Source organism: Ambystoma mexicanum, chromosome 2q (genome assembly GCF_040938575.1).
Source record: "Ambystoma mexicanum isolate Mex_15411 chromosome 2q, UKY_AmexF1_1, whole genome shotgun sequence".
Classification (NCBI taxonomy): domain Eukaryota; kingdom Metazoa; phylum Chordata; class Amphibia; order Caudata; family Ambystomatidae; genus Ambystoma; species Ambystoma mexicanum.
This window is the reverse complement of record NC_090924.1, coordinates 213893114-213920796: the sequence shown is the minus strand read 5'-3', so window position 1 is coordinate 213920796 and position 27683 is coordinate 213893114. Positions and strand designations below refer to the sequence as shown.

Here is a 27683-nt window from a genome sequence, read left to right as displayed (position 1 = left end):
TCACAGTCTTCCTGAGATGGTACAAATGTGGGGGCTTGTGCGTTTAGGCTTTTTGATCGATTTGAGAATGTCAAATAATTTGCTGGTAGCGTTTGCAGCTGACCGAATTTGATAATTAAAGTAGTTGTTCTTTGCCTTATTGATGCTCCATAAGATTTCTCAATTTCCCTCCAACTTTCCTTGTCGGCTGGCAAAGATTTCTTCAGCCATCTACTTTCTCTTCGCCTTTTTTCTTTCTTCAGCTCTGTTAATTCATTATTGAACCACTTTTGATGGTTAGCGTTGGATCTGACCAATTTGGACGTTAATGGTGCCTTCAGGTCCACCAACTCCTTTACATGGTGTGAGACGTTTGCCATGAGAGCCTCACATGAGTCCTCTTCCTTGTGTTCCCTCCAACTTTCGTTAATGCACTGTTCTAAATGTACCCTTTCAATTTTCTTATAGTTCCTGCTCTGCACCCTCTTCAACTGATTGGTGCTTTTCTGTTTGGGGTGTATCAAAGTCAAAGTGAATGATACTCTGCAGTGATCTGTCCAGATACACGGCGTTGTCTTATAACCACTTGTCTCTAGGTTGTGTGTAACCACCCAGTCGAGTTGATTTGCCATTTGCCATGGTAGGGTCTTTTCCAGGCCTAAATAATGATAGCTTCAATTATTCATTATGGCTTTGCTTCTATTTCGTAATGTGCTACTGAATATGAACCAATCTTGCTTAGGCTGCAGCTTTTCTATGCATCTTGATGAATATTTATAACAGGAATTGAATGCTATCGTTTAAGGCAAGGCCACGTGATCACAAACCACAGATTTTGATTAAGTGAATGTTAAACTGTAAAATGAACAGCACTTTCAAAGCAGGTCACGTGTCTGTTTGCAAACCACTGTAAAATGTGTGTGGCCCAGCAGTTTTATCACATCTAGTAAACTGTTCATTTACTTTTCTCTGTATGATTTTTATAATATGCATGGCAACACCAAATGCTTTCATGTGCCTCACTAGGTGCTCATGTGTCCCGGAAGCAATGAATAGTTCTGCACAATGGCCTGCCCCTGGCTCCTGCACCACAGCGTTCAGGGTGACCGGGAGCACTAGTGTTTGCATTTGAAAAGAAGTTCAATATTTTTAGATTATTTGCACTGGAAAGACTCGGCTCTGCAAACTTCAATGCATTATGGAGCTAGTGAAAGAGATTCGCTCCTTATTGCAGACAGATCAAGTCTTTTTTAGGGATTCGAGCCATCTATAATAGACCAGTTACTCATGATCAAGTTCATTGCATCTTTTTAAAATGTTATTGTGGATGGCTATCTACGTTTTGGTAAGGGGAAAATTGGAGTTCTTAATCTGATGCTAGCCGTGTAATTGGCTTGGGCACAGCCCACAGGATATTTTTCTGACATCGACAGAACAGGGAAAGTCGATCATAGTAAGGCCATGGAGAATTAATGGAAGATGCAGTGCAAACGCCACAGAAGTGCAAATTCGCACCCACCTGGAATTGCAAAAGGTGAGTTTAAACTTTGGGTCTTTGCCCTTTTGTTGTACAATAAGAGGCAATAATGTAGCAGTAAATGTCTAGTAGCCAGCCCTGCTGAAAGGTTCAGGTACAATGCCATTACATTACATTACAGAAACTGTGGAGAAATGCTGATCAGTTCACCATTCTTCATATAAGCATTCTATCTGCTTTGAAATGTGTAAAGTAGTTCCCGTAAGTGCTTTTTACTGGCTAATTAGCTTTAATAGGGCAGGTTTGTTGTTCTGCAGTCCTTGCTTGCACTTTGTTTTCCTACTCGCAGCCCTACAGACAAGGGGTGTATCCCTAAAACTAGGCAAATACTCCCCCAAAAATAAAAATGGGGAGTAAAAAGACTCCCAACAAAAAATAGGAAACACACGTAGCACCTTGTGCCCCGGCTTTCACTCGCACAGCTACATGGATATGTTGGACCAGTCATGCACGTAGTACCACCCAAAGAAAGCAAAATATATTACTATATCGGTTAGATTCCTAATTAACGACACTCTCTCCGAGATGGTAGAATTGCATAGGGGCAGTAAACCAGCCCAGCCTTTTTATTTACGGTGTATTTAGAATCCTTTTTACAGGTGCTGTGGTAGGTGGGGGGGTGTAAAGGGCATTAGTTTGTGGGTGTGCAACATAGGGTCAATTTTTCACAGGCAATATGCTGTGGACTGTTGCTGACCCTCCGTGGTCATAGAGCTGCTTACCAAAAGAATTAGACAATATTCGGAAATAGCAGGTTTGTAGGACAATCTGAGATCCTGAATCTTATGCTACGCGGGGCGCTACTGATGAGGCCTGGGCGTCCTTTGCATGGATGACGAAAGGGATCAAGTACTTTGGAGTGATGCTTACTACCTCGATCGACCTGCTATTTCAGGCAAGTTTTCCAGTACTTTTGACTTCTATAAAAGTGTACTTACAGAGGGGGATCCCACTCACGGTTTCTTGGTTCTGTCCAGTGGTCAAAGTGGGCAGGAGCGTTTGCGAGCGGTGCTCCTCTACTTTTTTTAAATCAAGATTTACTGTTTCTAGTCTTTTATTTTAAAAGGAAACCGTTCCGGAATTGTTTCGTTTTAAAATAAGTGCATGAAGCAGTTGAAACTTGCATTACACTGAACGTCCCCTTAAACAGCATGCGCATTTGTTTGGGGGTTTGTATTGTGCATGGGAGGAGGGGTGGCGGTGGAGTTTGTGAGGAGCGGGGCAGGCCAGCAGGGAACATAGTGCCAGTACTTTTTTTCATAAACGTAGACCACTGGTTAGGTCGCATTGCTGCACTTAAGTAGATGGTATTACCAAGGCTTCTTTATATGTTCCAGGCACTCCCAATACACATTCCAAAGAATGTTTTTAATACACTTATTCACTTGTCAAGTGCTTTTATCTGGAAGGGCAAAAGGCTGCGATTATTGAGAAAAATGCTGGCCACCCCTAAGGGGAGAGGGGGCCTGGGACCTCTAGACTTTCAGAAATACTATGAGGCGGCAAAAATCAGAGTAATTCGCGAATGGTTTGTCAGTGATTGTCAAACTGTGGGTCAACATGGATAAAGCAGTGGTAACACATCGCCTGCACGAGGTGTTAAAGCTGCCCATAAAAGACGGGCCGATGCGTATGTATCCAAGTCAAATTACTAAGGGGACAAATGGTGAGGGACATATGGGACGGATTCATTTGGAAATATCATAGTTGCTCTTCCCCTTGTCCCTTTGTACCCCTTTGTTAAAAATCGTCAATTCTCACAGGACTAGATGATAGGGCATATCGTGGGTGGAAGGAAGGGGCCCCTCAAATTAAAGGATCTATTTAGAGGCTCAAAGTCAAATCATTTACTGAGTGAAAGCTGTGTTTTTCACTTGAAGAAAAGGAATGGCTCCATTACTTGAATTAAGACATTGGACATCCAGCGTGACGAACATACAGGTGGCACTTGGACGCTGGCCCCTTTTTGAAAATGTTTTAATCGTACAGAAAGGGACGGACGGGTTGGTCAGATATTTACTGGATTCTCGTTTGTTTAGAGAACCAAGAGGAGTGGACGTGGGAGCATCTGGGAGAAGTCGTTGAGCAGGGAAATCCTTTAGTATAATGGGGACAAAATGGAGGAATATACTCAAGATAACGAAAGCTATTAAAATACGTGAATTGTGGTATAATCTGATGTATCAATGGCACTTTAAAATGTCCCCAATCGTTATCGGGGTGTTGGAGGTATTGTGGCGAAAGGGGTACATGGTTTCATATTTGGTGGGAATGCCCAAAGAGTTTTTGGGGGGATGTGCAAGACATTTAAAGTAGACTATGGAGGGGCTCCCTGAGTACTTTGTTGGGGATGTGGGAGCGTGGGAATAAATCTAAATCTAGGGCAGTGTGAAGAGCCATAGCAATATTGATCTTGGCAGCTATGTTGCTTGTAGCTCAAAAATGGAACGGGGGAAGGTACCTACTCTTCAGGAATGGTTGAAAAAAATATGGGAATATGTTGCATTAGAATGTGTGACGCACGCCTTGCAGAAAGAGCGAATGCAATTTACCTACGAATGGAGGGAAGTTTTGAACTTATTTAAAGAGGACTACAAATCAGATTGCCAGTGTGCCCGCAAAGACTCAAATTGTTGGTTATTGGCTATAAGAGTGTTTTTTTCTTTCTCTTTATCGTTATGGTTTATTGCTGTGGTTTGGGTGGGTGGGAAAGGAGGCAGAGGTGGGGTCATTTGGGAGGAGGGTTGGGGTGGCTGACGAAATTATGTTCCAAGCTTTAGCTATATGTTTTAGTAATGTACTACTGTTTTTGAAAAGAATACAAAGATGGTTAAAAAAAACCCTTTTCATTGCCTTTATAAGTGCACACTTTCTTATACATCCACGACTAAAACACCCAGAATGCAAAGAAAAAAGAAATGATGAGAACTGAACAAGCACCTTACCAATGGAATGGGGCATGTTTTCAAGTAATACAAAAACAATGGTAATGAGTGGCAATGGAAATGCCTGGTCCTAGCCCCATGAATTGGGATTGTGCTATCATGGATCATCTGGTCTTCAGACTGGTGACAAAGAGCAAACTAATTTTGATTTTTGCTGCTTTTCTCCCCAGCTCTGTAGTTCTTCTGTTATATACGTATGCCCATCCACCGTTCAGCACCATGAGAACTCTGGGTGAACTAGTGCTCGGTATAAACAGATTAATATAACATGCAAAGAAAAAACAAAACAAAATTGATTCTTGTAGGTGATGTGGAAAGTTCTAAACCTGTCGCCAGTATCTGAACCTCTGCTGGCTCAGCCTCTGCCCCAACCTCCTGGGCTAGGTGGATATGTGAACCTTTTTATTCACCTCCCTTTGGCTGTTGGCTCACAAGACACTCTCAGGGAGGAGAAAAGAGTAGAAGAGTATGGAGGTCCACAGCCTGTACTACATTTTCCTAAAATAAAATGCAATCTGTCAGACTCTATTATCTATTGCGGTTCTAAACGCACCTGTAACCAGTTATTATTGGCAGTAGACTTACAAATAACATCCAGTTGTTTTAGGGTTTGCCGTGGTTTTTCCCATTTCACTTATAGGCATGAATGCAGTAAATACTTGGGTCGGACAAATCCAGGAATTAATTAAACATGTCTGCTAATTGGTATTTGCAGACATTTTACATTACTATTACTCCTAAAAAAAATGATTTCCGTTCCGGTGGTATTGCTGGGTATGTAGGGCCCAATTATTTACTGCATTCATTCCTATAGATGTAAAAGGCAAACTGCAGATGCCAATGCTAGTTAATCTATGCCAGGAACTCTCTGCATCATCCACTAGTAGTGTGCTCGCAGCTCACCATATAAAAGCAATACACTTCAGTTGTAAGGAAATTCTTTAATTCTATCACTCATATAGTGCTATGCTATTGAACCAAATGTATTTGAACTCATGATCAGCGAAGAACTATAATCTTGCAACAAAACGCTTATTTGCTTAAAACCACATTTTTACTTGTATTCATGTTTCAATCTATCAGGCCAGATGTGTCCCCTTTGCTGGCCCCATTCCTTTACCATATAGCTTAGTTTGGCGTTCCCTGGTTAGGTCTGGCCAACGCTTATGAGCATGCATATCAGAGTGGGGCACTGGTGCCAGTCATAGTCTAAGTAATGCACAACTAGTGCATGCTGGAGAAAGCTCTGTTGCAGAAGCAATTTTGTAGGAGCAAGTCTAGCTGTTAAAGTTTGTGAGAGATTTCCTAAATGTTGCTTTACTTTACTGTTAAGTTCCAAAGGAAAGGCACATGAAAGTACCGTGATCGGTGCTTTGCCTATGAAAAGGTAGAATTATGAGCTTCATATTGCATGGCCTGCAATGGGATAGTGCTACAGCAAGGAACACACTTCCACATGCTCATGTATTGGAAATGAAGGTCACTGATTTACCCTTGTGTGGTGTGAGAACAAAGTACCATTGTCCTAGTCAATGGCTGTACATTACCTGAAAGCGATGTTTGCATGCTATTGCTTTTTTTTCTTCTGCTCAATCTGCCACATTTCAGCCAAACCACTATCGAGTTCTGTTGCCAATCTGTCATTGATAGTGATTGTGACAGAATTTGGAGATGCCGTGGCTCTTTGCAACTCAACGGGGTTCGAGCACCCGCACCTTCGTGTTTATTTAGTTGCTTTTGTTTTTCCCCTGTCTTTGTTGCATATATTATACTCTAATATTGTTTACATAACTAATTGAATGTACAGGGTATACATACTTTATTGGTATGTACTTCAAGCAGTACAACACAACCAACAGCACACTTCTCGAAGAACCCCATTCACTCCAGCACCTTATTCAAAAGCGTTTTTTAGCAAATGTTCATCCTCCCTTCACTTCGTTCATCTCTCCTCCTCAGCCATTTGACACCTGACAGCAGCAGGATCCCATGTGAAAAGGTGAAGGGTGCTGACAGCTTGCAAATGACCAGAGGCCGCTTCAAGCACTCTGCGGGAGGTTAACATCTCCATATGAAAGGCGCGGCACACCCCACAGCCATAGAAACATGAAATGCAAAGGCATTGTTAGAACAACAAGAAAGGCAGCCCAACTGGTAGCACACATTTCAATAAAGGTGTACCAAAAACAAAACATTACCACCTCATACCAGCTATTGCCATAAAAAGACAAAGATATTCACATTGACCGGTTCTGACACCAAATTCCCAAGTACCCACATCATTACCCGGGATAGACAGTAAATGTTCTGGTATTCATATTGATAATGGGTATGCCTTCTATTCACACACCAATAAGCCACAAACCAAGCCCAGTCGTTGTTCTTGTGTTATTACTTACAGATTGGTTGAGGACAGTGAGTTGAGTCCCGCACAGTGGGAGAAAGGCCCACAGTTCAACAGTGCAAATTGGATACCAGACAGTGCAGTTTGAAATGGGACACAGCTAGATTTGAGAGTCATGTACAGTGGGAAAAAAGTGCAGCCGTAACAACGTAAGTTGAATATCAGATAATGCAGTTTGAGAGCAGGGCACAGCTAAAGGCCCAGAAGAGAAGGCCCACGCCCAACAGACCAATTGGGCACAGTACCAAACACAGTTAGATTTTACACTGTTGGAGAGATGGAGGCAGTGGACAATAGTCAGTGTTTTAGATAATTTTGCTAGGTGTCTAGGCTTCCGGGGTAGAGTAATTGCTCTGCTCCCCACCTCGGCCACTCCTACCGTACTCGTCCAAGTCATTGCTGGTTGACGCCTGGCTACTGGCTTCCCCTGCTGACACAATGTGGAGCCACCTCTTGTAGGAGCCGCCCTTTGCCTTGGAGCCCTTAGCCGCAGGGGCTGCACGGGCAGAGGGCTGCCCTGGGAAGGGATAGTTAAGTCGAGGAGGGACCAATCATGGCCTGGGGGCGGGAGCAGATGCAGGAGCAGGAGGAAGAAGCTGGGGGAGGCGGCTCAACAATTTAAGGAAAACAGGGGCTGTGGGTCAATTTTTATAAACAAAATGGCTAATTCAGGCTCACAAAGGGTCAGGGGGCTCCGACACTAACCTGCACCGCCCGGATGGAAGTCTGCTTAACCTGAAATTGGGAGAAAATCAATTTGCAAACTTAAGATATCCATGAGGTGCCCTTCTCTCAGGTAATTGGATATCTGCTATTTGGCAGGGCAGCTGACAGGTAGCCTTTAGAATTTAATGGCTGCCAGAGACACTTTGCGCTCTTGTGATTTATTAGTGACATAGTGATAGCATTTGATGTGATTAAAGAAAATCGAGAGAGCTTCTTTGTGCTGCCTCCACTGCTGAGGAACGTGATGGGTGACAGTCATTTTCTGCCATCTCAATCTGGCCTTGCAACTTGACTCAAATGCTTGCTTCATTCTCTGCACATGCCTTTTTGGCAGATGTTCCTTGTGCCTAGGGTGCCTTCACCACTCTATTTGCTACCTACTCAAAGTTTAGCAATCCCCTAGGAACCCAACTGCTTCAGCTTGCTTATCCCTAATCATCTTTTGGTGCATTGTATCTTTTCACTGTATCTATTGATTTGATGTTATGAAGTGCTATTTGTCTATTCTGTATTTATAACTATATCCTTGCATGTTCACACCGTTGTACAGTGTCCCACTAGCTTCCAGGCATGGCTGAGCTTTAAGATTTTTAAAGAACTGAGGCAATCCCTGTGACGTAAGCAGCTCGGGGACAGCAGCATGTCCAGTGGGGTTGTGGGGGAGGCAGTGCCTGTCATCTCAAACTCTCACTGACCCATCTGACAGTACAGTCGGCCACTGGAATGGTCAAACACACTAACAGCCATATCTAGTGGGGAAAACCTGCAAAGCTGTGTTTAGTTAGTGTGGATTGGCGAGTATAACCTTATTGTACCCTGTACAACCTTTACCACTTCATTAAACCAGTGCTAGGCCTGCCACTTTTTGCACATATTGGTTCCAAGTCCTCCACGTCCTCCAGAGTCTGTTGCTATTTTAACACAAGCTCAAAAAATACCACTTTTGCTCCTCTATGGCCAATTGAATGACTACTGGACGTTTTTTTTTCTTCACATCTGTTGTGCTATGTACTTGTTTTCTTCTTCTTTGGTTGCCACTAGGCTAACTTTTCCCCCCCAGAGAGTGGCTTGCTTTTGACTGACACTCATGCTAGGTTCTCAGATATCGTGGAGTCTACTCGGAAATAAATGACTTGAAGGTAAACAATCAGGGTTGCTGAAACTGATGATAACATTTGAGGCCTAGTTTGGGTCTACTTTAGATAGAGAGGTAGCACATGTAGCTAAGAAAATATTTGAAACCCCTTGTTACCCTAACTGGAGATGTCATGGAGAGGTGGGGGACTGGGTGTGAGGGAGGAAACGCAAGTCTATTTTTTAAAGCCATGAATCTTGATTGGAAACACGCTGAACATGCAGATGTTATACACAATTTCTTTTTTCAATGTTGTTTCATTATTTTCAGGTCATTTTAATCACGGGAACACATATAGCTTAAGAAAAAGACAATTCTTGCTAGACATGACTTGACCTTTTTAACCAATTTTGGTTATGGGCACATGGTTAAAAATAAATACTGACTTCTCTAACAAAAATAATCTATTAGTAGATCTGAAGTCTGCTTATTTTGAAGAGTTCAGACGATGCATTTCAACCTGTGAGCCTTTAGCGCCATTAACAGAAAAGTAAAAGTGCATATTTTTGCACTATTGTATTTCATCAAAATGCCAAGTTTGTGTAATTTCCAAAACCTATAAAAAAAATATATGTTGAATGTCGTAATCATTGCTACTTTATGGCAAAAGGTGTCCAAATTTTATGTTTTGTCATTAAGGATGGAATTACCTTACAAAAACATTACAAAAAAGACCGACTGTGAACATGTGACTATGAACATAAAAGGGGTCCGAAAGCAACTATTTGTTTTAATAGGTGAAATGTTAGTACATGAAGAATTGACAGCATGTATTCACTGTTTTTAAATTATCTTCCAGAGGTCTTTCTTCCAGACGGATGTGATATTCTGCCCGCCGGTTCCTTCTTATGCGAGCTGCCAAGTTATCAGTCCATTTTAAGGCGGAACCCTTCACACCATGGAACAAGAGATAGACGGCGCAGCAGTAATCGAAGTAACAAAACCAGTTTTCTTGACGATGTGAACACCAAGCGTGACCTCCGGCCACTGAGAGAATATGCCGCCAGCATTCAAGAAAAAAGAAAAATAAGGTCTGAACGCAGAGCATTGGAATGCGTGCGCGTGTGTGTGTGTGCCTTGTCCTGCTTAATCCCAAAGTTCTGATGTTTCCCGTCCACTCCCAGCACTTATAAGCCAGAAAGGAGAAGAAGTCGGCAGTGAAACTGCCTGAACCCTTTTTTTTTTACAAGGTGTTTAACACTTGTTCGGCAAAAAAGAACAGATTTGGTTGCCTTTCCTAGTGTAGAAAGACGCGCGCAGCATGTAATTTAACAAAGTCTGCGCGCTCTTGGAAAATGTGCACTTCTAACGCTTTGTTCTATAGGCAACTACTTGGATTTCCACCAGTCCAAAAACCCTATCCGCAATGTGAGCCTGTATTTATAAAACGGACCTACTTCCTTTCGACAGATTGTAAAATACACTTTGGTCATGGTATTTCCTTAGTAGACTTGTCTGCCTTAAAGTGACATGCTCGTTCAGTTGTAGGAGGATAACCCAATGCAACTCTTGATATCAGAATGTGTTTGCCTAATAACCGCATCTTCCTTTTCAAGTATGCTTCTTGGCAGTTTTTTAAAAAAAATTTTTTTAAACTGTACTGCATATATATTGCTAGTGTTTCGTTCTCGTTTTGTCCACTTAACGAAGTTACAGATGAGCAGTTTTAATGTCACGCAGCTCGGGTTTTGTTTGTATGATTTTGTTGAACCCCCTCCATTCCCAACCCTTGGAAACATGGCAACCCTTTGAGCAGTACCAGGAGCTGACAAAGCTGCTCTGCAATGAAGACAAGAGGCCCTGGCCCACTGCTTCGGTATTCCCCCTTTCCAGATGTCTTTTTTATTTTGCCTACATTGTATACAGTTGTGTATTGGGATCTTGGATCCATTTTAAACCTTTCCACATGGTTTGAGCATACCATATTCCATAAAGAAACCGGCTCAGGCAAACTGATGTAGCAACAATGACTGCAAGCACTTCATTAGTAGGTGGGAAAGGCAGCGGTGGGTTCAGGTCATTTCATTACCAAGCCCTCTTCATAGAAACCCGTGGCTAGAGGCCAGCTGTGGCCTTGAGGCCCTTCAGGGACCAACATTGGTGTCTGGAAGAGTGCACCTTCCTTTGTCGGGGACCCTAATCTAAAATAGGGAGTAGTGATTTTTAAGTAACTCGTAGCAATCTTTTTTTTAAAGGTACAACCAACATGAGATGCATTCGGTACTTGCAGGTCCAAGCTCATCAACTTTCAAGGAACATTTTACTTTGCATCATCATTGCGTTTCATGACTTCCAGGCATACTCCGTCTAATCCCTGCACTGATGTAGCTGGCACTGACCCTCCACCCCCACCCTCTCTATTAATGGTTTTAGTCGCAGCTCATCCATTTCTCTGAGAGCTGGTTATGTGCTAAGAGAGCACATGGCACATATAAAACTAGAGATGGCTTTTGTCTGCAGTCTCAATGAGAAGGATCTGGCTTTTATGGGCCCCACCTAGAGGTGTAGCAGTTACAATGTAGACGTAAGCAATCTTTCCAGAACCCCAGGTGTCTCATTGCGGAGGAGGCATATGTGCTGTTCGGTTTATAGTCATTTAGTCGAAAACAAAAATGTCGAAAGTCAAAATGTAGAAAATAAAAATGCCGAAAAAAAATTCGAATTTCTTCTTCAATAGGTTTTTTTTCCGAAATGGGGCAGTTCCCCCCCAACCCTCCTTTTTATTTTTTTTTTATTTTACCCCTTTTTTTTAACTTAGCGAACCCAAAAAATACATATAAATAAAATAATACATTCGACTTTTTTTTTTTATTTATTTTTTTTTTTTTATTTATTTTTTTTTTGGACATTTTTGTCATTCGACTTTTTTTTGTTGACATTTTGACTGACCACCGTGCTGTTCTGCAGAGCCAGAAAGGCCTCCCGACCCCACATATGCAAGTGGCCCTTTTAAGTGCAACACAAGCATTCAAGACTATCTGCTCAGTCTGAAAAGAAGACATCAATCGGTGATTAAAATGTGGTCTCTTCATACTTGGCACATTTTGAAGGTTCTGTAAGAACTCTATGCAGAGAAACATACTATATATCCCCCAGGACCCGGTGCCCCACCTGCTATGGACGTTTATGGAACATTTGATAGTTAAATGTATCAGAGGCCAATGTCCAGGAAGGTTTTATGGTCCTATCACTCAAATGTGTAACTCTGGTGTTTGCTGCTGCAAAGGCAGCGTTCTTATATTCACGGCCGCGCTTAGACTTGTTTTTTGTGAAAGAAGCATTATTATAACCCTTACATATAAAAAAATGTCTGTGTCGTAGGGAGTTCTGGCACTCCGTTCCCACATCTTCTCTCAAATATCTGCCCGATGATGCACGGATGTACTTCTGTAGGGTCAGGATATGGAAATAGAACTGTTTCTGCATCTACACCCACTCACAACTCATTCCACGTTCTCCTTCTTATCAGTGGTGAAGGGTGCTAGAAATAATTGTGGTGACTAAGTCTACAACATGCAACCTACCCAGCCATTCCAATGATCCCCAGAACAAACTCCAAAGCTTCCCCCAAATATCAGCGGAGACATTCATCAAGTTGGTAAGCAAATAGCAACAAATCTGGCTCCCCCATGGATCCCTCACCTCAGATATACACAAATTAATCCTCACACAAAGAACACAGATGGGATACTGCGGAAACCTTTTCTACCAATCACTTTCAACAGGGAATGTACAGAGAACATTCAAATCAGCATACATCTAGATGCTCCTCAAGGACACAGCAGGAAACTTGGAAGACCTCCAACTACAGACCCATCTCAAACATCCCGTACCCAGCGAAACTACTCAAAACCTACATCTACAGAATAACACAATAATTCATAGAAGAAAACCTACTGGATCAAGCACTAGTAGGCTTCAGACCAATGAGAGGAGCGGAAACGGCACTGCTCTCAATCTGGGATGATATAAAGACTAATGCAGACTCAGACAAAAGCACAGCCCTAATACTTCTGGATCTCTCTGCAGCATTTGATGCAGTCAACCATGACATCCTAATCAGGAGATTGAAGAAACAGGAATCACCGATATAGCCCTACTATGGATAAAATCCTTCCTAACAGAACAGAAACTGTATGGGTCAAACCTTTCAAATCAACCCAGAGAGAATCCACCTGCGAGAATCCACCTGCGGAGTACCATATGGATCCTCCTTAATTATCCCCATTGCTTTTCAACATATATCTGGGGCCACTATTCAAGCTCATTAAAAAGCACAGCCTCACCTGCTACAACTATGCTGATGACGCACAGTCTACAAAATACAAGATACACCGGAACGAAACAACGCTGGAAGACTGCCTACAAGAACTCTGCGGTCGGATGAACACTAACAGCCCCAAACTCAACCCTGTGCAAAACAGAAATAATGATCATATCCAACAGCATTGAAAACAATCACTACATCCCATGGTCGACAGAACTTGGAACAGCACTGACTCCATCGATAGTAGAAAATATGGAAGTCTTGATGGACCACAAACACTTGAGCCACAAGTAAATTCCATAATCAGATGTTTCTTCCTCCTACACGTGGTAAAAAGGATCTTGCTATTCCTTTCTTTCACCCACCCACACAACATTCACCATCATCGCCCTCATGTCCAGAGTAGACTATGCCTACAGCCTATACCTAGGAATGCCAGAACCACCATTAAAGAAACTTCAGCGCATCCAAAACGCTGCAGCCAGACTCCTGCTCAAACTACCAGGAAGAGAACACATTACCCCAGCACTGAAAATGCTACACTGGTTACCAAATAAACAGCGAATAAAGTTCAAAACAATGTGCATAACGCACAGAACAGTCGATGGCCAAGGAGCAGAGTTCTAAATGAGAAAGTAACCGTCTACTGTCAGACAAGACCACTCCGAGCAAGCAGCATTTGCTTAGAACCAACACCATGCAATACAAGAAAAGGATCAGCTTTCTCTCACCTGGCAGCAATAACCTGGAATGAGCTACCAAAAAACATACGCAACACTGAAGGATCATTTGGAATTCAGGAAACTACTAAAAACTTGGTTCTTTGCTCCAGAACCAGAAGGAAACGACTAGGAAGCATGCACCCAACGGGAAAAAATAACCTTAAAGAGTAACCCATGGCCTTAACTTAATCATCCCTAACCGGAGGGCGGGGGGGAAGGACACCCCAACAACCTATGTCCACTTAGGTAGGTAGGAACCCTGCAAGGAACAGGCAGGGAGTGGCCGGAACCCTCCTATCACAATCATCGCCAACCCAGGCCGGGTAACACGCCAGCATCAGCCAGGTAGACATACCACTAGATTAACACAGAGAAAAACTGCCACTCCTCAACATGCTCACCAACTAAGCAGACAAACTACCACATCAAACACACAGGATAATCATAGATGTTAAGCACATAAACGCAAAGACAAAGAGGTAAGGAAAACCTGCTAACCCAACTCTAAAACCTCAATGTCTGCATACGCTTCCCATACAGAAACTCAAACAACCACATCCCTTCACAGCAATACACTCACACTACAACAGAGTAACAGCACATAACCCCTCAGAAGAGCACATGGGAAGTTACACAAGCCGAAAACTGCACTTAAGCTCAGCAAACGGTGAAAACCGAACTGAAGCTGCCAACAGGAAATCGCTACTCACTTTCCTATGCCGATTACACCCTACTAACCCACCCACCCACTCCCACTCCCCTTTTTTTCACACCCTCCTTTTCATATCGACCAGAGGCCTGGAGAACACTCCGGTGGTGACGGTGTGCAATACAAATACCTTTAACATAAAGGTAAAGCAGGATCTAAAGGCAGAAACTGTTCCATGAATTAAGCCTAAAATAGGATGAATCTGCATCCTTGGCCTTCATTTTTCCTCACGTATCGGTAAAAACAGTGTTTTGTGGAGCAGACACATTTTTGGGTTCTATATTATCCACTTGTTAGACCGGTATTTAGTGGGTGTGTTGGGGGGTGTTTGATATAGCGAGACTCTTGAACATTCGGTGTATGTTTCTGAATTTTATCTTTGCTCTGACAAGGTGCCTGGGTGTGTTTTCATAGCACAGGAACGACTGGTTTAGGTATCCCGTGAGCATAACTGCCATTTTGTAGCCTGCGAAGTTGGTATTTAGCTGGCTAGGACACCTCCATGTGGTTAACTCCGGCATTGATTGTAACTGTGGTTACTGTTCGTACCTCGGAGGAAATGCTTAGTCCTGTGTCCAAGTAGACTACCTGGTTCTTTGCAAGGGTAGAAAATATGATTAGATGGTTTAAAGAGGAGTTGTGTGTTCGGGCGTGATGCATGTTTTATATACCAAGTATCTATATTTTCTGGTTATACACATTTTCATTGCATGCAGTTTTAAGTTACATGTTCGTTTTGTTGAAGTTTTTACCTTTTTCTTTCTCTATCATTCTATACCAATTGTGACTTACCTTTTTCTATAGTCACGGTTATGCCACCAATTGGAACTGTAAAGCTCCCTTCAATTGGGGCGAAATGCCTCAAACTCCTTTAAGCTGCAGCTCAAAGCAAAGTATACGTTATGTAATGAGAAGCCAGTGTATCGGTATGCTTTAAAATGGTGTGGTTGATGTAAACTCAAAGATATAGCTGCACTTTAAAATTGTACTCTACAGCATTTCTATTTTAGCAGGATCTTTTAAAGTCCGTTATTTCTATGCACTCCTCAAGGGCAATCTGGGTTTTAAGTTATGGATGAATTGATCTGGATTGCATCAGGCTTTTGGGCATGTCTGGATTTCCCGATAATAGGGTCATGTATCATTATGGGGGAATCAACAAAAACCATTGGCATGCAAGAAATGAGGACCAACCTCCTTGACATTTATACCCCATTTTGTGTCTTAAAGACACCTTCTTGAACTTTGCGTGACTTTCTGCTAGACTATTCACCTTCAGACCCCTGTTCTTCAAAACACAGAGTACCCATTTCTCAAGTAGTCTGCATTCAGTCTCAATACAGTGGTGTGTATAGGCGTGCTATAAATGAAATATCATATCAAAACATATACAAGGGTATGCTCAAAGAGGACCTGTTGTCCCAGTCCAAGTAAAATTCCCTATTTTACAAAAGCACCCAGGGATACAGCCCCCTGCTGGTGATGTCCAGACAACATACAAGATGTTAAAAACGACTCATCAGGCTCTCCTAATTATTTTGCTGATTGCTGCTTGGCTCAAATGTTGTCTCCTGAACTCTTGCGATGTAGATTGTATACATGCTTACCAGTCAAGAACTTGCAATTCTGCCTTGCCTTAGGGATACCAAAACAATTACTGGTGTTTTTCAGGTATATGATGTTCGCACGGGCACCCCCAATCACTGATAACAATCCCATATCCCTCAACACCAAGTAATTAGAGTGGTGAAGGGAGGTCTTGTTACCATGTTTTTTACGAGCTTGGCAAACATTTGGACACTTTAAGTTCTACCTATTCACTGCATTGTTGCCACTAGATATAAAATAACTATTGGCATTGTCAGTGCTTGTGCGTTTTTCTTGCTTTATCTGAACATTAATCTGAATTCCCTGGTCTGGCTAAATATTCGACCAAGTCTTAAAAACCAGGGAACAGAAATGCACATGAATTCTCCTAACAGCCTGGCAAATGCTTAGTTCCTGCCTGCCCTTTTTCCTTTTATTATTATTTAATTTTTATTGAGTTCATAGATGTGCAACAAGCATAGGCAACATATGTTCCAACACGTGGATCAGCAAAATGTAAAACCAATAACATATCAAGGCTTTGTGTGAACAGATTGTGTTGATACATCACTAAAAGTTTTCCCCTCCCTCCCCCTAAAGTTACCACCCACCGCCCTTTCACTTTCTACGCCGGGTTCACTCGGTCATCACATTGGTAAATAATACAATCAGAGGGTCTACAATGTTACATAGGGTAGGTACAGTTCGTATTTTACTTAAATCGGATCACAAGTAATGTTCTGAGTCCAGCAAAGTTCTATTGCATTGTAATGGTTTTGCACATATTTCGTCAGTTAACATATTTGATACGGAATTCAGTCCACGCTATGTCGTCAGAAGTACGATCTCCATGGATTGCTGTGGTTAAACTGTCCATTCGATATAGATTTTGCGTTACGTTAAGCCATTCAGGTTTCCTCTGGAGAAGTTCCCTTTTCCAAAAGGTTGTAAGGCGTGCTCTGGCGGCTAGGAGCAGAACATGAATCATCTTTGGCAGTCTCACAATTATATCGTCTTGTTCTTCTAGACTAAACAAGATTAGCAGTGGTAATTTCTCCCTTGTTACCCCATCTAGATCTTTGATTCAACTAAAGACTTCGTCCCAGTACGACTGAACAGCTGCGCAACCCCACCACATGCGCCAGTAGTCTGCTTTCATTCCGCATCTGTGCCAGCAGTAGGGGCTTACTCCTTGGTACATCTTTGCAAGTCTGGCTGGGTCGTATTGCCATCTATAGAGAAGTTTGATGCCGTGGAGTTTGTACTGGCATGCAATGGACATTTGTGCGGTTTTCCTACATATTTGGAGCCAGGTGCGCAGAGATAATTCCCTCCCCAGGTTTGTTTCCCATTTTGCTTTTAATTTATTGGATGAGGATCTCTTCGTTTCTACTAATGCTGTGTATAGTGCACCTATCAAACCACTGGTACCTGTACCAGTGTTAAGAATTTTCTCGAAGGGATTGAGCTCTCTTTGTAACTTGTCTTTCCAGATTTCTCTGGTCATGACCCCTTTTAGGTGAAAGTATTGGAAGACTGGGAGTGGGCCCAATCCAAGTGCTTCCTCCAGTTCTTGTATTGTAAGAAAGGTTCCCTCCTTCCACAGTTGTCCTGCCCTTTTCAGTCCGGCTTCAAACCAGGCCTGGAACCTTTCCGGATTGGGGATGGCATCACTAATCCCATCACTCATAAGTGTCATGTTGTGATCCATTTCATTCCCTTTCCCTGTCCCCACACATTCCACAGAGTTCCTAATAGGGGATGTGCTCAAATTCTGCTGAGTAGTTTTAGTCTGGGTACCCACAACCACTCCCCCACTGTTGAGGGACAGAGATGATGATTGTCTAAACCTACCCAGTGCAATGCTTTCCGTTGTCTAAGGTGTGGAATTAGAACACTTAGTTGAGTGGCTTTATAGTACAGGTGTATGTGTGGGAGTCCGACCGCTCTGCTGTTTTTGTGGAGATGGAGCAGTGCGCTGGGGACTCTGTTTTTTCTGTTTGTTTTGCCATAGGAAACGTAATGGGGAATTTCCGGTTGTCGCAAAATAGGTGTCGGGTATCTGTATGGGGGAGCATTTGAAATTGGTACAACATTCTTGGTAGGATTACCATCTTGATGGCGTTGAGCCGTCCCATCCATGAGATTGTGAGTTTATTCCATCTTTTGAGGTCCTTTTCTATCACCGTCATCAGTGGGGGAAAATTGGTCTCGTATAAGTCTTTGAGGTCTCTGGTGTCATTGATGCCCAAATATCGCAGTGTGTCCCAACTGATTTTCATGCCTTGGGGTGCAAAATGCCCCGCTTCAACGTCCCTACTTTTGTCTCTTGGGAGGATGACAGATTTTTCGTTATTTATTTTGAGCCCCACTAGGCGACCATATGTCTCAATTACTTTTATGGCTGCTGGAATTGATGTTTGGGGGTTTGTCACGTTATATGATATGATATGATAGGTTATTTATTACGCACTTAACACCCAGAGGTTTCTAAGCACGGACCCTGGGGATCGAAACTGTGTTGCTCTGTGTCGTCTTGCTTCCAAGGTGAGCATGTTGCCACTGAGTTATGATCCTGAGACGAATGCAGGAGTATGTCGTCCGCGTAAAGTTCTAATTTGTATGTTTGATCCCCAACTGGGATTCCCTCCACCCTTGTATCTTGTCTTAGTCTTTGGGCGAGCTGTTCTAGCGAGAGGACAAAAAGTATGGAGGAGATTGGGAATCCTTGTCTGGCCCCTCTTTTTAGTTCAAACCATCTCGTGTAGCCTCCATTAACCGCTACACAGGTTTTCGGAGAAGAGTATATCGCTGTAATGCCCCGAAGGAGCTTCGGTCCTAGGCCTATTTTTATTAGGACCCCATCCAGGAAATCCTATGCCACCCTGTCAAATGCTTTTTTGGGGTCTGTTGAGAGAAGTGTGGGGTCTCCCTTCAGTGTCTGTGCTTCGTTTATTAGATGGAGTGTTTTTCTCATTGTGTCTGCTCCCCGACGCCCTATTATGAAACCCACTTGGTTGGGTTGTATCAGTTTGGGTAGGTGTTTTCCAATCTAGCTGCGATGCCCCTAGCATATATCTTTGCATCAATGTTGAGGAGTGATATTGGACGATATGAGCCACAGCATTTGGGGTCCCTGCGTTCTTTAGGTATCACTGTGAGGAGAGCTTGGGCAAACAACGCGGGTGCTGTACTAGTCATCAAGATGTATTTAAAGAGTGTCGCTAGGAAGGGGGTGAGCATTGGGGAGAATGGGGTGTAGCCATCATCGCCGGGTGCCTTCCCTAGCTTGAGGCGTCCAATGGATTTCTTTATTTTGTTATTTTGTCCTCTGCCATCGGTACCTCGAGGGCCGCAGACTCTGCTTTAGGTAGTGAAGGGAGGTGTGAATCTGTGAAGTATCTATCAATATCCTCTGCAGGGGCTGTCCCTTGACTGGTGTACAGGCCTTCATATGGCAAATGTCTCTTGGATCCCCTCTGTTGTGCTCTCTACTGTGTTCGCTTGGTTGGCGTCCGATCTTTCTATTTCATTAACCCACCTTTCTGTTCGTTGTTTACGTAGCCGTGCCGCTAGGATGGCGTCGGCTTTATCCCCATTTTCGTAGAATGTTTGTTTTAGGAATTGTAGATTTTGGACTATCTTTCCTTCCTCAAGTGCCCTCATCTCTTCTCTTAGTTTTTGGCCTCCGTAAGATGTTTTTGCGTATCTCCAGGGGAGGACTGGGTGAGCTTCTCAGTTGCACCTACACTTGCCTTTAGTCTCTTTTCTATGAGTGAGCGTTCTCTTTTTTTTTTGGGCCCCTTCCCTGATGGATACCTCTCCATGTGGCCTTGGCTGCCTCCCAGCCCGAACCCTTATTTACTTCCCCTGTGTCATTAGTAATGAAGAATTGAATTGCTTAATCTCATTTTCTATTTCCTCTTTAAAGATTGGGTCTTTCCATAGTGATTCATTACATATCCATTTCGAATTTCGGGGGAGGGGGGTAGAACTGCCCAATTTAAGTCTTATTGACACCATATCATGGTCTGACCACGCGATTGGGTGGTTGTCAGAATTACCCAACACCTCTAGTAGGCCACCTGATGTGTATAGATAATCCTTGTGAGGGTACCATGTGGATTAGCATGGAAGGTAAAGCCCTTTTCTTGTGGGTAAAGATACCTCCAGCTGTCCTTCAAGCCATATAGTTCCAGGGCAATGTTAACCTTCGCTGCCCCTTGGCCTCGGGGTTCGCATTGTCTGTCATTTTTGGTCTGTCTGTCTAGGGTTCTGTCCATCCAGGCATTACATTCTCCCCCAAGTACAAGATGTCCCTGTGTCAGTCCTATTATTTTTTCTGTGGACCTTTGCAAGAATCTTCTCTGACCTTGGTTAGGTGTGTAGATGGTTGAAAAGGTGATTTTCATATTTTTTATGGATCCTGAAATGAGTAGTGCTTTCCTGTGTCTGCCCAGGTTTTCGTGACCTACATGTGTAATTCTTTACGTGATAAAATGCCCACCCCCGCCTTCTTGAGGATACCTGAGTTCCAATACGTTCCACCTATGAGGCCACTGGGTATTTTGCGCTAGTTGCCTTTTTGGTATCTGTTTTCTTGTAGAAATAGGATAGCAATATTTGACCTTCTGAACTCTCTGGAGACTAAGGATCTCTTTGTGGGAGAGTTTAGACCTTTGATATTTAGTGTGCATACTCGTAGTGTGCCATTTTCGTGGGCTTCCATTATTGCCGCCATATTTGGTGATTGTGAGGTTCGCCTATCAGTGTGTACCAAGCATGCCCCTCAGGAGTGTGTTATTGTCACACCGCGGCCGTGGAAACTCTGGGCAAGATGGAGGCGGTATTAAGCCTCTCTACAGGTCCGCTTGACGCTCTAGTCGTTTTGGGCCGGCGGGTATATTAGGAGGCCACGCCCCCTGCGACTCGCGTTGCAACTCGCATTCGTCGGTCTTTGGACTTTCGCTTTGCTGCAGTGCCCCACTTCCGAATTTTCCCTCGTAACTTACCTACTCTTAGCCCTGTTTCTTCCCTGGTCTTCCCCTCTCGTGCAGGTCCCTTTTTTCTCCTGTCCAGCTTCTTTTACGGGCTTCTCTTACCTTCGGTCAGCCTCTCCGCGGCCGTTTGTTTCCCGACTAAACTACACTTTCGATTGTGCTTTCCGGTGTCGGTTTCTTGATATTCTACCATGGGGTCTAGTGGGCTCTAATACCCTTCCGCTGTGTTTTTGGAGCGGTCACATTCTTTTCCGTGTTTCACCCACTTTCCATTCTCTCTCTCTCTCTCTCTCTATCTCTCTCGCTCTCTATCTCTCTCGCTCTCTATCTCTCTCGCTCTCTATCTCTCTCGCTCTCTTTCTCTCTCGCTCTCTCTGGCTTTCTCCGGTACTCTCTCGTGCTTGTTATCTTTATCTTATCGTTTCCTCCAGATTTCACTGTGTGGCTATCCCTACTTATTTAGCCTCCTGCAATCTTACCTGTTTGCCTTCTGTTTGGGATAGTTCCTTATTTTCAAGTGTGCAGCCGATTCCCCATTCTCATACAGAGCATTGCTTGGAGCGAACCCTTATCCAGGAGGATCAGTCCTTTATCTGACTTTTCTGTGGTTCTTGATACAAGACTATACCAGCCTCTCCAATCTTCACATCGGATCGGCCAATACCATCTGCCAATACACAGGGTTTTTTCTGCCATATCTGGCTTTTTCCCTGTTTGAAGGGATGGACTCCCCTGGGTTCACCTGACTGCCAGATCCATAGGCGGGCAAGGTGGCCTCGGGGGGGAGACCGTCCCTATCTCTTCGAACGCAAGAAGGGAAGAAGGACTATCAAGTCAAGTGACGAAGGAGAGAATCCCACGAAGGACAGAAGAAGGAGACCGAGGACATCAAACCCCACTGAAGACCCAGGTGAGGAGTCTCAGGGGGAAGGAACTTCCGCATACTCTGACAGATTGCAACGCCACCCAACCGGCATGGCCTCCTTGGAACAATACCAGGAGATGGTGACTGCTATTCAGGGCCTTCAGGCCGAGGTTCAGAATTTCCGAACCGAGAACATTAACCTACGCCAACAAGTAGCGGCCAGAGAAGATTCCCGAGGCGATCTACCTCCCCTGACCTTTTCTTTTGGGAAGTATGATGGCAATCCGAAACTCCTAAAGGAATTCCTGAACGCCTGTATGATTTATTTCACGTTTCGACCAAGGGCATATGAACTAGATAGAGCTAAGGTTGGGTTTCTTGTTTCCAACCTTGCTGGCAACGCATTGGCTTGGGCAACTCCGCTGATAGCACACTCAGATCCTGCCATAACCGATTACTCTCAGTTCACTCAATTGATGCGTTCTAGATTTGAGAGACCAGAAGTCCAATATTCTTCCTATGAAGCCCTTCTAGATCTCCGTAAAGGCAATCAAGATGTACAGACTTATGCCTCTACATTTACCAAATTGGCCACAGACTCAGGATGTCCAGATTCGGCACAGCAGACCCTTTTTCGTCGAGGCTTACATGATGAGCTCAAGGATGAGCTAGCCAGGATGGCGCGTCCTACTTCCTTTCAAGAGTTGGTTACGTTGTCTCTGCAATTGGAGTACAGACTGCAGGAACGGAAGTTAGAAAGAAGGAGGCTCAGACTTCATCCCTCAGGAGGGATTCCCACTGCAAGTTCTTCAAACCGACCACAACCGGAAGAGCCTATGCAGATAGGGACAACCCGAGGTCCTTTGACCCCCGAGGAACGCAAGAGACGCCGAGACCTGGGTCTCTGCATGTACTGCGGATCTTCGAAACATTTGCTTCGGAATTGTCCAGAAGTACCCCCGAGACGCTCGGGAAACGCGCCTCCCCGGTCTTGAGCAGGGAAAGGAACCGGGCAGAATCGACGAATCCCTGCAATTCCACCCACCAGGATCCATCTGCTGATACTCATAGCCTTATGGTGTTTACTGTGCGCCTTACATTTGAATCCTCTCCATCTGTAGAAGTCTTAGCAATGCTGTATTGTGGTGCGGCCGGAAACTTCATTGATATCCAGTGGGCTCAAGAACAAGGCATACCCCTGCGTCAGAAAGCCTGCCCTATGCCTGTAGAAGGGGTAGATGGAGCACCCCTTTCCTCCGGTCCCATTATTAAGGAGACAGTTCCGGCTAACATGTCCTTGTCTCAGCACCAAGAACAGATCATCTTTGATGTTATTAGAGCAGCTCATTTCCCAGTCATCCTGGGCATACCCTGGCTACGTAAACATAATCCCAGGATTGATTGGTCTGCTAATACCATCTGTTTTTTATCACAGTACTGCTCGAAGGAATGTCTACCGCAAGCGCCTCCTTTCATGAGGAAGGGGGTAGCACTCTCGACTTCCACGGCAGTGGTCCAAACGATTCCGCCGTGTTATCAAGAGTATGCTGAAATCTTCGAAGACAGACTACCCCGTACTTTACCCCCACATCGAGCTGAAGACTGCAATATCGATCTAAAGCCTGAGACATCTGTTCCTTTCGGTCGTATGCACCCTATGTCACTTCCGGAAAGAAGAGCTTTGAAGGAGTACTTGGATGCCAATCTTCAAACCGGTTTAATTTAAGAATCCCATTCTCCGGCAGGGGCCTCAATGTTCTCCATCCCTAAGAAGGGTACCACGGAATTGAGACCGTGTATAGACTACCGTGGGTTGAACAGCCTGACTATCCGGTACAGGTACCCTATGCCCCTCATAAAGGAGGTACTTGAAGCAGTGGAAGGAGCCTCAATCTTTACCAAATTAGACCTTCGAGGAGCCTATCATTTGTTGAGAATAAGGGAGGGAAATGAGTGGAAAACGGCATTTAGAACTCCTCTGGGACACTTTGAGTATAGGGTAATGCCCTTTGGACTTGTGAATGCTCCTGCCGTGTTCCAACGTTTTGTAGACAAGATCTTCTCGGATATGTTATATACCTCAGTGGTGGTCTATTTAGACGATATTCTGATCTTCTCTTCCTCCCTCTCTGAACATCGAAGGCATGTCAAGCAAGTCCTTCAAAGGTTGAGAGAACATCAACTACTGGTTAAGCCCGAGAAATGTGTTTTTGAAGCCTCCTCAGTATCCTATTTAGGGTTTATTCTTTCTAAGGAGGGGGTGCAGATGGATCCTGAGAAGGTGAAGGCAGTTCTTCAATGGCCCACTCCAAGAAATCCCAAGGATATACAGAGATTTCTGGGACTATCTAACTTTTACAGAAGATTTATTCCTAGCTTCTCGGAGATTGTTCTACCAATCACCCGTTTGCTTAAGAAAGGTCAGAAGTTCGAATGGGATAAGGGGGCAGATCAGGCCTTTCAACTACTTAAGAGGACATTCACCACCGCTCCCATCCTAGGGCAACCTAATCAGTCTCTTCCTTTTGTGGTGGAGACGGATGCTTCCGGAGGTGCCATTGGAGCTGCTCTTCTACAATCAGACAAGGATGGAGCAGAACATCCGGTAGCATATTATTCCAGAACTCTTACACCTAGTGAGAGGAACTACTCTGTATTGGAACGGGAATTACTGGCGATTCGTCAGGCGTGAATTGAATGGAGGCATTTACTGCAGGGGGCTGCCCATCCATTTCTGGTTCGCACAGACCACCGGAATCTTAAGGTTTTGCAACAGATGGAATGTCGCAATTCTCGTCGCGCCCGATGGGCGTATTTTTTTTCCCAGTTCGACTTTGAGATAACCTACCTTCCAGGAAAGGAGAATGCCTTAGCGGACGCTCTGTCCCGCAGTCTGGAGCCCGAAGACAATCAGGGCCTGGGTGAGATACTCTCTGGTAAGAGAATCCTAGGAATGGTCAACTCCTTCATACAAGAAGTAGAGCGCTCTACCAGTCTCTCTGAAGTCTCTCCAGACCATATACCCCTCATGGAAAGGAGAGGGAAGCTATACTTTCATCGAGGATCACTGTATTTACCATCTGAGAAACTCCAGACGCAAGCCTTGTTCTGGTGCCATGACCTTCCGTCGGCAGGACATAAGGGCCATGGGGCAACACTACATTTGATCTCCAGATATTTCTGGTGGCCGACTATGGACCAGGACGTCAGAACGTATGTAATGGCTTGTCCGGTATGTGCGGCTAATAAACCCATTACTCATCGACCCATGGGCCTGCTCCAACAAGAACCTCTACCATCACAACCCTGGGAACACATTTCCACTGATTTCATCGTGGATCTCCCTCTCTCTATGGGATCCACAGCAATCATGGTTACAGTGGATACATTGAGCAAGATGGCTCATTTCTCTCCCTTGTCCGGCCTGCCTTCTGCACCCGAAGCAGCCGAAGTATTCCTGAGAGAAATAGTGAGATTGCATGGTCTACCTCGGACCATTGTTTCCGATAGATGGTCCCAATTTACATCCCGATTCTGGTCAGCTTTATGTAGTGCTTTGGGTATAAAGAGAGCCTTATCCTCGGGTTATCATCCCCAAAGCAACGGACAAACAGAACGCCTAAATTCCACTCTCGAACAATATCTCCGTTGTTTTTGTCATCAGGAACAAGATAAGTGGAAGTCCTTTCTAACTTTGGCAGAATTCACTTACAACAAAACCAAACATTCGGCAACTGGCTTCAGCCCCTTCTACTTCACCTACGGATATCATCTGAGACATATACCTCTCTTTGGGGTTCCTCCAACTTCAGTCCCTTCGGTAGATCAGCGCCTGTTTGATCTTCGTTCCATCCAGAAGGAGGCTGCTCAGAAACTAGAAGCAAGTAGGATTCGATACAAGAAGTATGCCGATAAGAAGAGATCTCTTAACCCCAAATGGGAAATGGGAACTAAGGTCTGGTTGTCAACCAAATATCTCCCACGTTGGGTCCATCCTGGTAAATTCTCAGCCCACTTTATAGGCCCATTTCCCATCTTATCTCAAGTAAACCCGGTGGCCTTTCGATTACGACTGCCATCCAGTCTGAAGAGGATACACCCTGTTTTTCATACCTCCCTCCTGAAGACCTATCACCCAGATCCCATGGGCCGTCGTATACCCTCCTCCTCTATACTCCAAGATCCCGAACCGGAAGAATATGAAGTGGAGAGGCTGGTTGATTCACGTTACAGGCATGGAACTGTACAATATTTGGTCCAGTGGAAGGGATATTCTGTACCAGAACGATCATGGGAGCCCAGATGTCATATCCACGCCCCACGACTTCTAAGACAGTTCCATCGCCTACATCCGGGAAAACCTGGGGGAGAGTCGATGAAGAGAGGGCATACTGTCACACCGCGGCCGTGGAAACTCTGGGCAAGATGGAGGCGGTATTAAGCCTCTCTACAGGTCCGCTTGACGCTCTAGTCGTTTTGGGCCGGCGGGTATATTAGGAGGCCACGCTCCCTGCGACTCGCGTTGCAACTCGCATTCGTCGGTCTTTGGACTTTCGCTTTGCTGCAGTGCCCCACTTCCGAATTTTCCCTCGTAACTTACCTACTCTTAGCCCTGTTTCTTCCCTGGTCTTCCCCTCTCGTGCAGGTCCCTTTTTTCTCCTGTCCAGCTTCTTTTATGGGCTTCTCTTACCTTCGGTCAGCCTCTCCGCGGCCGTTTGTTTCCCGACTAAACTACACTTTCGATTGTGCTTTCCGGTGTCGGTTTCTTGATATTCTACCATGGGGTCTAGTGGGCTCTAATACCCTTCCGCTGTGTTTTTGGAGCGGTCACATTCTTTTCCGTGTTTCACCCACTTTCCATTCTCTCTCTCTCTCTCTCTCTCTCTATCTCTCTCGCTCTCTATCTCTCTCGCTCTCTTTCTCTCTGGCTTTCTCCGGTACTCTCTCGTGCTTGTTATCTTTATCTTATCGTTTCCTCCAGATTTCACTGTGTGGCTATCCCTACTTATTTAGCCTCCTGCAATCTTACCTGTTTGCCTTCTGTTTGGGATAGTTCCTTATTTTCAAGTGTGCAGCCGATTCCCCATTCTCATACAGAGCATTGCTTGGAGCGAACCCTTATCCAGGAGGATCAGTCCTTTATCTGACTTTTCTGTGGTTCTTGATACAAGACTATACCAGCCTCTCCAATCTTCACATCGGATCGGCCAATACCATCTGCCAATACACAGGGTTTTTTCTGCCATATCTGGCTTTTTCCCTGTTTGAAGGGACGGACTCCCCTGGGTTCACCTGACTGCCAGATCCATAGGCGGGCAAGGTGGCCTCGGGGGGAGACCGTCCCTATCTCTTCGAACGCAAGAAGGGAAGAAGGACTATCAAGTCAAGTGACGAAGGAGAGAATCCCACGAAGGACAGAAGAAGGAGACCGAGGACATCAAACCCCACTGAAGACCCAGGTGAGGAGTCTCAGGGGGAAGGAACTTCTGCATACTCTGACAGTTATTCTTATTCGTAACTTTAATTGCTATTTCAAACTTTTTGGTTTGTGGAGTGATCTCTGGTGTTCCCCCTTCTCTTTCTCCTCTCTGTCCCTCCATCCCCCCTTCTACCTCCTCGCCCCTGAGGCACCCGGTCCCTCCCAGTTACAGTCACTATGAGAGTCTGAGCCACCGGCGAGGTCTTTCAACCTGACCTCTTCCCTTTTTCACTGCATTGTCGGGTCCCCCCCTATACTTTTGCTTATCGTTTTCTAGCTAACCACAACACATTAAACTACAAACTTTGAGTAACATTTTCCAACAGTG

At 44.5% G+C, this 27683-nt stretch overlaps 1 protein-coding gene across 2 annotated transcripts in view; it reads left to right on the top strand.

The window, feature by feature from the left end:
• TMC7 (transmembrane channel like 7) overlaps positions 1–27683 on the top strand; it is a 950504-nt gene that overhangs the window by 229325 nt on the left and 693496 nt on the right. For both annotated transcript variants that reach the window (XM_069647142.1, XM_069647143.1), the window contains exon 2: positions 9526–9757. In XM_069647142.1, coding sequence (XP_069503243.1) covers positions 9526–9757 — 232 coding nt within the window. The remainder of the gene's footprint in view (positions 1–9525; positions 9758–27683) is intronic.